A 14877-nucleotide genomic window follows, 5' to 3' on the forward strand; every position below is an offset into this window, starting at 1 on the left:
TACCCCGGCCTCAATCGGCATTTTATTTATCTTATATGCATTATATCCTTTCTAACACCCTAGTCATATATTTCCCTAGCATATACCCGAGCACCCCATTTTATCAGCCCACTAAGGCCTGTTTATAAACCTAAAGAACTTACAATTCAATGATTATATTCTTTGTTGAAATTGTTGACCAACAGATTGGTTTCTAGGAAATATTGAAGATAATAGAGATACAAACTATTTTTATACATAAAGCCGTCATAATGTACATGTATACATACATACCAGGCTTGGAGGCTTGGGTGAGTTCAAACCTAATCCACCTGTCGCTGTGCCTCCTCTTCTTCCAGCTGCTCGACAAGAACCCTCGCCCTTTGGCCATCTGTATCGACATTCCGTGGGGTCTGCTTCCGTGCTCCGCCTGTAGAAATAAAGTCGCGAGTCCATGACGGGACGAACGCTTGCAGCTTGACTTCCGCCGGCTGTTCAGCCTCAGTTGTCCATGATACCTTGAATTCGCTTCCCGGGGTATACTGTGTCCCCTCACTGGTTAGTGCGATATCAGTCATCATTTCCAAGCGGCACAGTGCGAGACCAATGTTGCCCACGCCATTCAAAAATTTTCCCGCGCTCCGACCCCGCCGACCGCCTGCTTTAATGATATTCGTTCCACTGGGCGGTAGTGACATTTCTAACGAGGGGTCATAGACTGGTCCTTCCGCTGACAACGGATCGCCGGTGTAGAGCTGTACCGGCAGAATGCGCTTGCGCACCACGCCGGTGTGGTGAGTCCGGATTGTCAGCTCCTGGCCGACATAACAGCCCTTGCGGAAGTCGATTCCTCGTGCCATATCCATGTTGCATTCCAGTGGCAAAGATGACTCGCGAATGATCTCTGACTGGCCCTCGGCAACTCCATTCAATATCCGGCGCACAGTATATGAATCCAATCCGACCTCGGGCCCGGCAACGTGGGTCTCATCCGGAAAATGGCTGCGCAGGTCCTCAGGTCCCGGAGTGATAATTCTAGTCCCAAATCCGGGAGCACGGAAGTCTGGACAGCCGGTGATGTTTGAAGAAGGAGGGAACGGTGATAGGGTCTCTGATTCAAGATTGTATGCCGCCCATCGCGGTTCGGAGTGGTCCTTCCACGATGACCAAACAGTCCGCTCGCCATCCTCGAGAGCCCGAAGTTTCAACTTTGCTCTCAGCTTATGTTTCTTTAGATGTTTCATCAAAGTGAGCACCTCATTTTTGTCCACCTCGACCAACCATGCTTGGTCTGAGCTATCGGCATCCGGGTTTGGAAGTGGGTAAATAAAAGCATCATTGAGAATGCGCCCTTGGGAATTCAAGAATGCTGCGTAGGAGCCTGTACGACGAATGCTCTTGCTCGGATCGTTGGCTACCAGCATGTTCTGGGTTATCAGGCCTTGAAGAAAGGTTGCACTGTCGACTCCGGTGATCGAGATGAGGCCGCGGTTTGTAAGCCGACTGTAACCGACCGGAGGAGGAAGGGAGGCATTCTGGGATTGCTGAGCTCTTGCTTCTGTTGTAGAGAACGCCCTGCTCTGCGACAAACAGCGACTGCAGACCGAGAGGCGAGGACGCATCATTGCGTGTTTGGATAGCTGCCGGAGGAGAACCAATGTGAGACGGCGTATTTCTTTTTGCCGACGGAGACCCGGCGATGACGTTGGGCGGTGGCATGGGGCAGAAACTAGACTCGGATCTTTTGAAGCATGAGATCGGATTTGTAAACAGAGGGCTGTAATTACACTTTTTCTTGCCATCCTCTCCTTTATTACCAAGTTTTTGCAATGAAGTACAGCTCTTGTCTTTTTTTTTTGCGTAACCTTGCTATTGATGTTGGTCATACCCGGTCGGACGTGCTATAGGACCAGCCAGTTGGAAATATGTATATTTAGACCACCAGGAAGCTGGCATTGGGAGCTGTCGAAGACATCCAGGTCTGTCAAATTCCGAGATATATAAAAGTTGGATTGGTGATGCTTAAAATACTATATATATCTAAAGGGGATCAGGAAGGCATGTTCAAAATGTGCATGTTGAATTCTGCAACCAATTTCGGCTCCTATCGATACTTCATGGGTTGTCGCATCTGTGTCCTAACAGACGAGGTACAAACTAATTTGATATTAGTTTTCTTGAAAAGTTATTTCTGTCTTCGAGCAAAAATGGATAGGAGAGCGAAGTGAACAATTACAACGAGAAAATGCATCGTCTGACTATCTTTGTCATGTATTACACAATTACTATCGGTCCGCATCTAGAGAAAATGGCCGATAGAAGTTCAGAATGCTTTGTTCATTTGCTGCCCTTCGCAACTCCCTGCAAGTATCCCAGCAAAAACGCCTTGTTCGTTGGCGAAGAAACGCGGTTCACGCTTGGCAAAGCCACCTCGTTCTCAGACGGTGTCCCACGGCGAGAAATTGAGTCTCCACTACTGTGAAAGTGGAGAGAGGAGAGTGGGCTAACCAACCCAGATGCTGCAGTAGACACTTGATTTATGGATCGAGAATCAAGTTTTACAGCCGACGTTGGGGGCGGAGAGACAACAGCGGGTTTTCCAAATAGAGATAATAATGCTTCTTTTTGCGCTGCAGTTTGACTAGGCCGGCGATCGAATTTGTTGTCAGGAGCTAGCTCAGCCTGTGTACCCTGGAATCCGGGTAGACTCTGTTTATGTTCCTCATTGCCAGTCTTGGAGGTTGTCATCAGCAAGTTCTCGTAGCCTGATTTGTCGGAGCGACGCAGGATTTGAGGCTGAAATGGCTTGACTGGTTCCGGAGCTGCTGGCTGAGGAACAGGCACATGAGATCGGATTGGTGAGGGTTGCGCAATGGGTTCTGAAATAGATACATCTCGCTTCGCGGCTTGAGGTCGGGGAAGAATAGTAATGGGAGAGGAAAGCTGTTGAGTTTGTGCCTGGTCTCGTCGGTTGTTATTGCTCTTCCGACTGGATCCATTGGTTGCTTTTCTGGTCGATGATTTTGGAATCGCATCGAATTGCGGTATATTCATCGGCCCGGAGACAGTCGCGGATGTATGGACCACTCCGGCTTGAGTTTTCTGTCTAGTCTTGCCAGGTTGTATGCTCAGATCAGTCTGCTGAGAAGGTCGTTGAAGAATTTGCTTCTCTGGAGGCGGGGCTGATAGAACAGGTTGGCCTGAAAGCTCTGCCGGCTGAGAAGCAGCGGCACTGGGGCCCTTGAACAGATTCAAGAGACTATCCTGGTGCTGAGATGTCTTTCGTACTTTCATAGTCTCCGGAACGGGGGCAGGTGCAGAAGCAGATGTTTGTACGGATGCTGGAGCAGCATTTACAAGTTGAGGAGTTTTTGCAGTGTTATCCTTGAAAAAGTTCAACAGCGCCATAGAGTGACTAGTTAGAGTTGGCGGGGGAAGTTTGCTCGCTGACGGTACAACTGCACCTGGAAGTTGAGCTTGCTGGGCGAGTTGGGAGAATTGAGGGTCTCCAGTTTGCTGGAATGGAGCCGCTGCATGTCTCGTAGGCATCACATGGGAAGGTGGAGGCTGAGCATTGCGAGTGAGATAGTTGGTCGGGGACATATGGGGGATTTGAGGCAAGCCAGAAGACCCAGGAAGCTCGGGCTGCCGAGTAGGAGGTAATGAAGGAGCTTGGTGAGCATACATAGCAGGCTGCGATGCTCCCCGCGGCGGTTCCTGTAAAGGTTGTGCAGAGGTTTGCTGCATGAAGTTAGATGGCGCCATATGTTGCTGTTGCTGAGGAAAACCAGGGAAGAAGTTTGGTGGCAAGTGAGCTGGTTGCGCTGTAGGTAACCCGGTCGGCTGCGCCATACTTTCGTTTCGAACCTGCGGAACAGGGTCTTGTGAGCCCTTCCTGAGCAATGCTAGGAGCGCATTCGATTTGGTCTGGTCAACAGCAGGAAGATGAGCAGGCTGGACCATCTGAGGTGCCTGTGCTTCGGCGTGCGCCAACGGGGCTCCACCAATATTCAACAACTGCTTAATATGCAGAGATGCATCGGGGGCCGAGGTTACTTCTGGCAGGTCACTAGGCATCGCCATCTCAGCAGCGGTACCATTGGTCCGGTAACCGTTTTCATCCATCGAAACATAGCCTTCACTTTGCAGGGGTTGTTTGGCAGCTCCCTGGGTTTTAGCAGCGAGTCTTTTCTGATGCGCAATCCATTTCTTGAGTGGATGCAGGAATGGAGCGACCATGTAGAATTTGTTTGCGTTGGCAACGGTCATTCCCTCTTCGTGCTGTTTGTTTCTCTTCAAAGTCGGCAGATCTGAGAGCTTGTACCACTCAATTTTGCTGATTTCCTTGCGGGTGCGGGGCTCGAAATAGGTATCCATAGGGACCCGGGGGAAAATGAAGAGTCGCATGTGCTGCTCTCGCATTGTGACCTCTATGCTTTTGACATCCTTTCCGTCTTGAATCAAGCCCGCTTCACGAACATCAAAGCCAGTTTCTTCATAAACTTCCCGAATTGCACATTCCAGATCAGGCTCGCCCTTGTTGATCTTGCCTCGTGGGAAACTCCAGTTTGCGCCTTTCTTCCAACCTTTGACCAGGACGACCGAGTCCATCTCCTCGTTTAACAAAATAGCCCCGCGAACAGGGACTCGGGTCTTGTAGGCCAGGAAGGTTGAAAAGGCCATAACATGGTGGTAGTGGGACCATTGTGACATCAGCGGGCAATGCGCGAATAGGCGAAAACTGAAATCTTTCAAGGAAAGTGACGGTAACGCGGGGTCAAGAGGTCGGATGAAATCTTCGTAGAACCATTGCGCCTCTTCGATTTGGAAGCAAATGCGTTCCACTGATTCGAGCTCTTCGGAAGGTAGGTTAATGATGAAGCGGACACATAAGTCATCCAGCCCTATTTCACGGAGTTAGTGAGCACCCTCTGTGTTTCCATGGAGCAGGCAAGGCCCAAAGAAACGTACAGTCTTCTAGCTGCATCTTTGATTCGGTCATGGTGGGCAACGAAGCTGAGCATTGCAATGCGAACGACCGAAACCAGATGCTTGCTCAGGTCGCCAAGCGCGACACAGAATCAACACAAGCTGGGGGAGATGTAGCTTGCAGAGAGAATTCCGCACACCGATTTCAAATGCTGCCTGAGCACTGAAGAAAGTTCAAAGGCGTTCGACACTACCGTGAAGGAGAATAAAGGGTCAAGGCGCCAATCGGGGGAGGAATAGCTGGGCAGAGGCAAGCGGAACTGCCCAAGTGACGATCAGCTGACTCAGGCGGTGGTCGTGTGGCGGTGTGGCGGTGCAGGATCTCGTGAGCCACAGTGATCGGCGGGGTTCCAGGATTTGGGCGCCAGCAATAAAGACCGAGGAATGACGTTGGAGCATTCGCTCAGCGCGTCCTCCCGCTCTCTTTTTGTTTCATCTTCCCCCCGGCGCCAAATCCATGACTGTCAATCGCATGCTCGAGTTTTAGGAGGCGTGTGTTTCGAAACCTTTGTCACCCTATCAAAGGAACAAGTTGCCCAGGAGGTTCTATTTTTATCCCCCTCGACGCACTATATCTTTCACGGTGCTCCGAGACCATCCCTACAACCTACACCTTCCTTGTTAAACAGTTATCCGTCAACACTATCCACAATGTCCGGCGCCCTTTGGAACCTGGTGGGCAAACGAGTGCTTGCTGAATCTGCGAGGAACCATTTTGGAACAGAGGTATGTGAATTATCTATGTTGCACAAAAGCTTTATAACTGCGGCTGACCAAAACATTCCTCTCTAGGACCCCTATTTCGAAGAAGTGCCCGCATCACGCCTTGGTCGCGCCTTTGGCAAAAAGTCTCAGAAGCGCCGCAAGGCTATTCCACCAGGATTGTCAGACAATGATGGCAAAATTCTGACCCAGGTTAAGCGCAGGGCGTACCGACTCGACTACTGCCTCTTCAACCTCTGTGGAATTCGCTTCGGCTGGGGCAGTGTGATTGGTCTCGTACCATTGTGAGTTCTCTGTTGCTCTTCCTATCGTTCGCCTCTTTCGGGTTTCACTTCTCTTCTTTCCTTTCCTCCCTTGCCACAGTCACTTCAATACTAACAGATTGCTTCTGTCCTAGTGCGGGTGATGCTGCCGATGCCGCACTTGCCCTCATGGTTGTGAGAAATTGCGGTCAGATTGACGGTGGACTTCCCTCACGCTTGCGCATGATGATGTTGATCAATGTCATCGTTGACTTTTTCATCGGTCTCGTCCCGTTTATCGGCGATATTGCGGACGCGGTATACAAATGCAATACGAGAAACGCAGTCATGCTAGAGAAGCATCTGCGCGAGAAGGGCGCTAAATCGCTCAAGACAGAGACCAGACAGCAAGGACGAGTCGCGGATCACAGACACGAAGAGCCTCGAGTTGTTGATCACAGTTTGCCGGAGGAGTGGGACAAGCAAGAGAGTGGCATCATTGGCACTTCGCCCCCTGAATACGAAGAGCCTGTATCCTCTGGGGCCGGAAATGGCAGACACTCTGGCAGGTCTAATCCGGCCAAGAAATCGAGAAACAGTCGCTCACACAGCAGGTGGTTTGGTGGAGCAACCCATCGCGAGGAGGATCTGGAGCGTGGTGGAGTATGATAGATCGAGTGATAGGATGATGATGATTTTGAGATACCCTTTTCGGTTGGTTTGAGAATGCTCTCTGGTGATGACTTGCGGACTGGTTAATATGTTTTTGTTTTTCTGACATATAGCGCTTCTTCCAAATTTATTCCTTAAATTAGCACAAGGCTTCAGGACGTGATCTCATGCATCCATAGCAGAACTTGGAGCTTTGGTTATCGCCGGCTTGACTGGCCACTGTGACTCCAGTGTTGCCCTTGACATTTCCAACTAAGCCTCCACACAAGGAACATAGCGGATCGTCAGACCCAGCCGTAGACTCGAGCTTATTTGCTGTGCGGCCTACATTGGCCATGATTCCACGGTACTTCTGACCTTGAGTCTGAACGTACCGCAACATAAGCTCGTCAATGGACATATTTTTTGTAAGCACATTGTCGGATGGAGGCTCATCAGGAATGACGATAGTAGAGAGTTCTGGACAGACACTGAGATACTGTTCCAGCTCAAACTTGGAGAGGTCTCGTAGGGGAAAATCGAAGCCGATTCCCCAGGGAGACATTCCATCGGAAACTAACCACGTCAACGAAGCACCCCGGCCTTTGGAAACACCAGCCAAGGTCTTCGCGGCAAGTCGACTATCTGAATCACCCCAGATCACAGTCTCGTACCCAGCCTTCTGGGCAAACCCTACTACTAGTCTGGTCAAAAGCACCGAGTCAAGATCATCTTTTGATGTCGCAGTGGATACAGAGGCACGGAATGCCGCCAAACGGTCCTCATTGGTCTGCAACTCATCATCCGAAAATCGAGGCCCCGCATATTCTCGCATAATGTCCTTCATATTCGGGACGTACTCGAAAACGCTGTGAAACGGGACTCGAGTTAAGGAAACGTCTGGGCACAGCTTCCCAATAGCTTCATAGATTTGATTATATTGAGCGCTAGACAAGTGAATGGTAGCCGGATCAATGACGAGAATATGAATATCGAAGTCGAGCGTGGCGTACGGTTTGGCGCGCTGGCGTTGGATCCCTTGGTCTAGAATATGCAACAGGACAGACGAAGAGACACCAAGGGAGAGCGGGAGAAGCAATGAAGTAGTCGCTTTTCCTGGATTCTTCCTAGTGCTATATTTGCTCATGTGTTGCATGACCTTGTAGGAAATAAATTTGGTGAAACAGCAGCTATAAAAACGCTTTGAGTAGGCATTCAATGGAGGGGTAGGAGACCAGCCACAAACCTGCATAGTCGTCTCTTTCGGATGGTCAAGATGAACTTTTCCTCCTTGCAGTCCATGCAAAGGTCAGTCAACTCCTTAGCCGGCATTTTGAGTAAGATTATGGGAGCTCTGAGATATTCGGCGCAATCACAAAAAGACCAAAAAAAAAGTAGTTGGATGGTGGCGGTACCGCGGGCGGTCAAGCTTAGATAAGACGGCCCACGCGCGCGGCTTCCCGGGCTTTTTAGGACACGCAGTGAGCTTCGACTATTCCGGAGCTGTGGACCTGCCCTGATTGCCAACCGTCTCTTGACCTTTTCAAACACCACGTTTGATGCAGCTTCCTTGATTCTGAAAGTTTCCCCCCCCCCCCCCCCCCCCCCGAATCCTGGAGCCTTTCCTGCAGTTGTTGCTTGGTTGCGATGAAGGGCTGGCTCCGTTCACTCGGCCTTACGGCCTTGCTTGCAGGCTCCGTGCTTGCCAACGATGTGGAAATCGTAAGCGATATTGCAGCGAAATTCTCGCCAGCTTCACCCAAAAAACGATACTGATCATGCTGTTCTTAGAAATCCGACGAAGCGCACCGCCAACGATGTTCAGGGATGTACAGCCGCAAGGCCTGGGGAGGAAACGTCGACCCCTTTATCCTAGTGAAATTCTCCAAGGCTGGAACTCCAGAAGGCGATCCTCTTGCCAGTTTGGTGATCTTTGAATGGAATGACGAAGAGTTGATTGGTGAATATCGGTCCGACGACGCTGAGGTATTTCCCCGACTTCTACTGGCGCCCTTCCCATGCATGCGAGCTGACCGATAAGCATCAGTTGAAGGAAACTATCTGCGACCAGGCGAACGTAGATGCAAAGCTTTGCACCGAAGACCAAATTGGCTCCTTCCTCCTTACTAAGAATGCCAGTGATGCCTCCGCCAATCCCATAATTTCCAAGGCAATTCACCTGAACGACCCGGACGCTATCAAATACCCCGTGCACAAGACTGGATTCTACTGTGTGAGCACCTACGCATACTCTGGGGAGGACTATACCGCCGTTGTTACTTTTCGCAACTCATATGGAGAGCTGCCAGCGGCACAGATCGCCAAGTTGCCCTTCTATGGCGCTTTGACCATCGTGTACGCTGTCGTCGGAGTGTACGTGCCAATCCAACGACCCCGGGTGACTATTTGAATGCACTAATAACGCTGAGATCTAGGTTCTGGGCTTTTCTCTATGTCCAAAATCGGTCTGACATCTGTAAGAAACCCCCCTCTCCCTCTGCCCGGGTCATTTTACATGTTCTGCTTCAAAACTAACTATCCTTAGTGCCCGTGCAAAACTATATCACTGCGATCCTGGTGTTCCTGATTGTCGAGCAGTTGATGACTTGGGGATTCTATGGTATGTCCATCCGCCTGACTTCTCTGCAGTCTTGAATCTAACCTGTCTAGATTACCAAAACCGACATGGCTTGAATGCCATGGCAAAGGCATTGATGATCATAGTTGCTATTCTAAATGCTGGCCGAAATGCTTTCTCATTCTTCCTGCTTTTGATAGTCTGCATGGGTTATGGCGTGGTAAAGCCATCGCTGGGCCGAACTATGATCTACGTTCGTATCCTTGCTATTGCGCACTTCATCTTTGCCATGGTCTACTCTATTGCCAGCCTGTCTATTACACCGGATAGCGCGGGTCCTCTGGTGCTGCTTATTGTCCTTCCTCTCGCTGGAACCTTGACGGCCTTCTATGTCTGGACCTTGAACTCTCTCAATGCCACTATGAAAGATCTTATCGACCGAAAGCAAAAGACCAAGGCGTTGATGTACAAGAAGCTGTGGTGGTGTATCCTCGGGAGTATCATCGTAATCTTCGGCTTCTTTTTCATCAACTCTTTCGCCTTTGCTGGCCGCAGCGATGCTAGCTTTGTGCCTGAGCACTGGAAGGCACGGTGGTTCGTGCTGGATGGCTGGCTTAACCTGGTTTACTTGTTCGATATCGCATTTGTCGCGTATCTGTGGCGTCCGACTGCCAATAACCGACGCTTCGCTATGAGTGATGAGGTAAGAGGCTTCTCAAAATAGATCTTGTTATGATCGCCTAGACTAACTGTGACATTCAGCTTGCCCAAGATGATGATGGCTTCGAAATTCGTTCATTCGGTAGTGGCCTCGATGAAGAGGATCCCCTGGAAGCGCCTCCCGAGTACCCCGGTAGCTCGGCCGCCGATGGCCGTCGCGATCTTTCCCCCGTCCCCCCCAAGCCAGTATCACAGGCCCAGCGTTCCTCCTTGGAGGAGGAAACGATCTTCGCTGTTGGTGAAGATGGTGACAAATGGTCAGACGACGATGAATCACCACGCAACTCCGACGAGCGGCAAAGACTCACTCACTAGAAACTATGGAGAAAGTTGTCTGTCGAGATAAGTCGGGCTTGTCTGGTGTATTTTCGATGAGAAATATCTCAGCAATTGGGGAAATTGAGCTGCTGTAGAGATATAAATGACACGTCCCAATTTGTGTATCGCCAAAATTGAGAGGCTCTCAAGCATGTCATGGCGTTGGTTTTTTTCTCTTTGTTTTCTTGACGGATTCTTGATTTACCTGGCTTGTGCCTTGAGCTCTTGACGTATATTTCTAAATGGCTTTCAACAAAATAGCCAAGCCATCTATTTGCAATTGAAGATTTTGTTGATGAAACATGACCTCGACAATGAAACAAAACTCAATGGCAATGCCAATTGCGTGAGATGCGGATCCTACTATGGCTTGAGCTACATTATGCCATAATATAGAGGCTTTGGACTACTTTGATAGGTCGCCTTCCCATCCCTGTAGCCACCACTCAAGATGTGGGGCCCAAGCTCCAATACTAAGATGGATGCCATAGCAATGAAAATTATTGATCCACGATTATATCTTATTGAAGGACAACTTGGACTGATTGTTCGTCATGAAGATATCTAATGAGATCGTGCACAGATTGGAAGATGATATACACCTTGGAATTCTGTCTACATCTCATATGCTTATATAGGCCAAGAGGCTAGAATAACTTGGTATAGACCGGATCCAAGATGTTCTAGGTTAGTCGTCAAACACCCTCTGTGTAAAGCCAGGGAGTAGATCTATGTCCAGAGCCAAGGGATGGGGGCCGGAATTCGAACCCACCAGAAGCCCAGAGAGTCTACGGGTGGATTTTGCGCTTTGAGTCATAAAGACCTCGTCTCCAATTTTATGGGTCCCTAATTTTATTCCATAATAACCTTCTGCTCTCTTGCCAGAATGTTCAATTAATCTTATGAGCCGGGCAAGTTCGATAAGAAGCCTATCAACGATTATCGGCCCCGCAATCACCGAAAAAGAGGCCCCGGACGACCCGCGTGCGCGATAACGCATCAAGCTTCCGACAGCCTTAATTCCCCGCCGAAGAACTCCCTGGTGCCTTTTGACCAGCTCGCTCATGCGGAGCACCCGCGCCGAGTGTGAGCCTGTCCTCCTACCGCCACCCGCCGCCCCGACTCCCACGATGGCACACAACACCGCAAGTCACACCAACGATGGCGCAGCCACCGAAAGCATGCTGGAAGCCTTGAAACAGCAGGCCGGTATTTCCTCTCCGGTTGCACCGAGCACAGCAGCCTCTACAGACCTCCACCAGCAATGTCTGGACCTCTTGTCTGAGATCGACGAGTTCCAGGGTTTGCTAAAGCGCACGCTGCGCAATCCACAGCTAGTGGAGGTGCGACAGTTCCGCTCAAACGTGACCTCGGAGCTGAGAATGTTGCAGAAGCTGGAGCAGCGAATGCCTAGCTGTACACCGGTAGTGGAAGAGAGCGATGCAGGTTCTGGGCAGAGAGAAGGCGAGTCCGAGGCTGAGAAGCGGCTGGCGCATGCACTGCGCTCATCAAACTTGCCGTTTTATCAGGCAGTGTGGAATATTGCCAAAGTTTCATGCACAGGACTGGTAGCGATTGGCAAGCGGTTTTATTGGGATGGTGAGACAAAAGCATCAGAGAGAGAAAAGGCAGAGGAGGCCAAGCGAAACAAGAAGAGCGGAAAAAGCAATGGCGGTGGTGAGAAGCAGCCAAACAAAGATAAGAGCAAAAGTGTGCTTGTTGATATCGTCGCGGGGGATGGCGAGCAGTGGGTGAAAGTATCGACTATCTCGGAGAATCGATTGCTCTTCGAGATGGCCGAGAAAGGATGGGAGCGCGACTCCGAGGACGAATGCTTGTCGGATGACGGCAGCGACAGTTCAAAACGACGCACAATCTTGCGCAACTTTGACGGCGATGAAGATGATGAGGATGACGATGATGAGTTGGAACTCATCAAGTTGGCTAAAGACTTGCGGAAAGCAGCCAACGCTACCCGTGTGCGCTATCGACATCCGCGGATCCGGGTTGTACTGCCTAGGATCGAGGAAGGTAACGTTCCCGAAATTGACGATGTTCTTCAAGAGATTCGAAGCTATGGGGTAGAGGTCCAGGCGCAGAAGACTCAGGCTGCAGATGCCAGCCTGACTGGGCTGGCGCACCTTCTGCCCCAGCCATTCGAGAAATTTACGTCCACTCTGAACGTCGATTGCACTCTGTTACTCGCGTTGGTATCCGATCTATCTCATACCAAAAACATGACCCCATTGCCCGGTTTCCACAAAGCCATTATACGGCAGATAGAGGTCGAAAAAGAGCAGCCGTTGCTTCCCACCGAGCTTTGGCCAGCGACTAGCAACCGTGATCTGGTTTGCACCCAGGAGGCTGCAACCCGAATGCGCGAAATAGTGCAGGTGATTGGATCTGGTGCCGAGAAGGAAAGAACAAGAATCATGCTGGGTGATAGCCCATATGACTCTCTGGACTCTGCATCTCTCGTTCAGAAGTTTCAGACAACGTCCGAATATCAAGTGCCAGCAGGGTGGAAACTCCCCATTAGAGTCGTTGAATCTCAGAAAGTGATTGACAATGCTAAAGCACAGGGTAAACTCCCTTCAGTGGCAGAGGAAGTTGCAGAGAGCTTATCGGATATAAATTATGGTGTCTTTATGTACGGATGGGCGACGGGAATGATGACCATTTCGAGCAATCGGACAATCGATAAACAGATCGAAACTATGATTGAGAAGAGCCGAAATGGCGATGAGCATCTCGAAGGACCTAATGTTTGGATTTGTGATACAGCCCGAAGTTTGGCGGGCAAGGACAGGGATCGTAAAATCTAAAGATAGGAGGTCAATTGGGATAATAAACTGGATATAATATTTGGATAAGATGAGATAGACAAGAGCGTCTCACGATCTGCTAGCATATACAGCCTCGCATTATTTCATCTACTTCCTCTATCACCTGTCTAGTCAATCTTTTGCTTTCAGTTCTAATCTTTAAGCATGAAACTTAAAGGAGTTGGTTGTGATAAGAAGGTAAACTGAAAGGGATATTGTTCATTCCTAATGCATAACAGAGAGACAACCCATTGCCAGGATCTGGGAACAGAATATATCTGATGATCAAAATCATAAACCTCAATGAAACTCCGTTGAATGTATCAAATGTCATAATTCGTGAAATGTAGCAGTTGCACGTGGGAGGCCGGTCCCTAAGACGTGATGAAGATTGGTGAATGACAGGGACGGCCTACTTATCCGATGGGCGAGGGGGTTCATCAGGAAGCCAGAAAACAACGTCCCGGTCCGCGCTGGCAATCATGTTGTATCGCGGATTGTATTCGATGAGAGCAGTCCGGCCACGATGGGACAGTCTGGTCAAAGGCTGTAGCTGAGCCGCGTTCTGTCGGCCAACTCGCGCATCAGATAGATCCCACACCAGCACATCATTTTGTTCCCCATTGCCTCCAATCACATATCGCCCATCAGGCGTGAAACACGCGTCTCCCTGTCCTAATGGCTTGCCAGTGGATGAAACAGGCGCAGCGCGACCGGGCGAACCAGCTTTGCCTACACAGAAGGCTTTGATAGTACCATCAAAGGCATCCACGACGAAATGTCCATGAAAGTCTGTCGTAATTAGCAGACTTTTTCCATCGTTAGCAAAAGCAAGTTTGGTCCAGCCACGGCCTCGGGTGGAAGGTGTGTAAATCTCTTCGAAGGGGGCGAGATCGAATGTTGCAAAAGGAGCTTTGTCATAGTTTCGAAGGTCATAGAGAAGAACAGATGAAGTAGACTGAGAGGCAATTCCCATCACGGAGGACGTTGGGTCAAAGGCCACCAAGTATGGGGTTGCAAGCTTTAGCTGGCCCCGAAAATTACGGGATCCAAGATCCCACATGGTAACCGTATTGTCCTTGGAGCATGAAACAAAAGTGTCGCTGCCGGGAGACATGGCCAAGCACGTTACTTTATCAGTGTGGGCCGAGAAATATCGCACATAGCCCTCATTATGAAGGTCAAGCAGGCGCAACGAGTCTAACAGAGAGTCAATTAACATGACCCATTCCAATAATATTGTTCGATTACTCACGATCGACCTTGGTGCTGGCATGCAGAACCTGGCGAGAATGGTGGGTGAATCTGGCAAGGTGCACACCATATTTTTTACTCGGCACTGATTTAGTCGACTTCCCTTCTTTCACATCGAAGATCTGAATTGTCTCGTCATCACCCGCGGCCACCGCAAAATCACCTTGGTCGTCGAAGTCGAGGGAGGTGACAACATTCGTCGATGATTCCGACTTGGATCCACGGAAGGCCTATGGAAGGAGTGTCAGATGGGTTGTCCATTGCTCTTTCCTGGTGCATAGCTAACCTTGCATGGACGATAGGTGCGGATGATGTCAGAGATCTTTTGGGGAGCTTGCACAGCTGGCTGCGAAGCTGGGATCGGCTGTTGCCCTTCGCCCATGACGATGATAATCAGATGAAGGGTGAGAAATGCAAGGCGGGACAAAATAGTACGATGAAGTTTCGTCGTAAAAAGGAAAGCAAAAGTAAAGGAGAGCTCCGAACGGCCTTTCTGGCAGGCGTTTCGTTGTGCCTTCCTCTTCGGGCCGGAAATCGACACACCCGCGCGCCTGCTTTTTTCGCGTTTGCGCCGGCATCGGCATAATAATTATCCGAC

At 49.9% G+C, this 14877-nt stretch overlaps 7 protein-coding genes across 7 annotated transcripts; 3 read left to right on the forward strand and 4 right to left on the reverse strand.

The window, feature by feature from the left end:
• Positions 1 to 302: 302 nt before the first annotated feature.
• Positions 303 to 1604, reverse strand: N7462_004588 (YgfZ/GcvT domain-containing protein; the record flags this gene model as incomplete). The annotated part of the gene is made up of 1 exon (XM_057076314.1): positions 303 to 1604. The coding sequence occupies one exon, from the start codon at positions 1602 to 1604 to the stop codon at positions 303 to 305; it is 1302 nt and encodes a 433-aa protein (XP_056935819.1).
• A 712-nt stretch (positions 1605 to 2316) lies between these two features.
• N7462_004589 (decapping enzyme complex catalytic subunit DCP2) lies at positions 2317 to 4981 on the reverse strand (the record flags this gene model as incomplete). The annotated part of the gene is made up of 2 exons (XM_057076315.1): positions 2317 to 4883; positions 4951 to 4981. The coding sequence occupies 2 exons, from the start codon at positions 4979 to 4981 to the stop codon at positions 2317 to 2319; spliced, it is 2598 nt and encodes an 865-aa protein (XP_056935820.1).
• Positions 4982 to 5619: 638 nt separating this feature from the next.
• N7462_004590 (DUF4112 domain-containing protein) lies at positions 5620 to 6602 on the forward strand (the record flags this gene model as incomplete). Its single annotated transcript, XM_057076316.1, has 3 exons — positions 5620 to 5694; positions 5761 to 5975; positions 6089 to 6602. 3 exons carry the CDS (start codon positions 5620 to 5622, stop codon positions 6600 to 6602), a joined length of 804 nt encoding a protein of 267 aa, XP_056935821.1.
• Positions 6603 to 6744: 142 nt separating this feature from the next.
• N7462_004591 (uncharacterized protein) lies at positions 6745 to 7916 on the reverse strand (the record flags this gene model as incomplete). The annotated part of the gene is made up of 2 exons (XM_057076317.1): positions 6745 to 7774; positions 7831 to 7916. 2 exons carry the CDS (start codon positions 7914 to 7916, stop codon positions 6745 to 6747), a joined length of 1116 nt encoding a protein of 371 aa, XP_056935822.1.
• Positions 7917 to 8231: 315 nt separating this feature from the next.
• Positions 8232 to 10197, forward strand: N7462_004592 (uncharacterized protein; the record flags this gene model as incomplete). The annotated part of the gene is made up of 7 exons (XM_057076318.1): positions 8232 to 8306; positions 8376 to 8570; positions 8632 to 8957; positions 9020 to 9060; positions 9130 to 9204; positions 9255 to 9865; positions 9925 to 10197. 7 exons carry the CDS (start codon positions 8232 to 8234, stop codon positions 10195 to 10197), a joined length of 1596 nt encoding a protein of 531 aa, XP_056935823.1.
• A 1133-nt stretch (positions 10198 to 11330) lies between these two features.
• N7462_004593 (uncharacterized protein) lies at positions 11331 to 13025 on the forward strand (the record flags this gene model as incomplete). The annotated part of the gene is made up of 1 exon (XM_057076319.1): positions 11331 to 13025. One exon carries the CDS (start codon positions 11331 to 11333, stop codon positions 13023 to 13025), a length of 1695 nt encoding a protein of 564 aa, XP_056935824.1.
• Positions 13026 to 13437: 412 nt separating this feature from the next.
• N7462_004594 (WD-repeat containing protein SWD2) lies at positions 13438 to 14661 on the reverse strand (the record flags this gene model as incomplete). Its single annotated transcript, XM_057076320.1, has 3 exons — positions 13438 to 14225; positions 14281 to 14509; positions 14566 to 14661. 3 exons carry the CDS (start codon positions 14659 to 14661, stop codon positions 13438 to 13440), a joined length of 1113 nt encoding a protein of 370 aa, XP_056935825.1.
• Between the last annotated feature and the right edge of the window lie 216 nt (positions 14662 to 14877).

The sequence above is a fragment of the Penicillium macrosclerotiorum genome, assembly GCF_028827735.1.
Source record: "Penicillium macrosclerotiorum strain IBT 26536 chromosome Unknown utg000003l_segment0_segment0, whole genome shotgun sequence".
NCBI classification, from domain to species: Eukaryota; Fungi; Ascomycota; class Eurotiomycetes; order Eurotiales; family Aspergillaceae; genus Penicillium; species Penicillium macrosclerotiorum.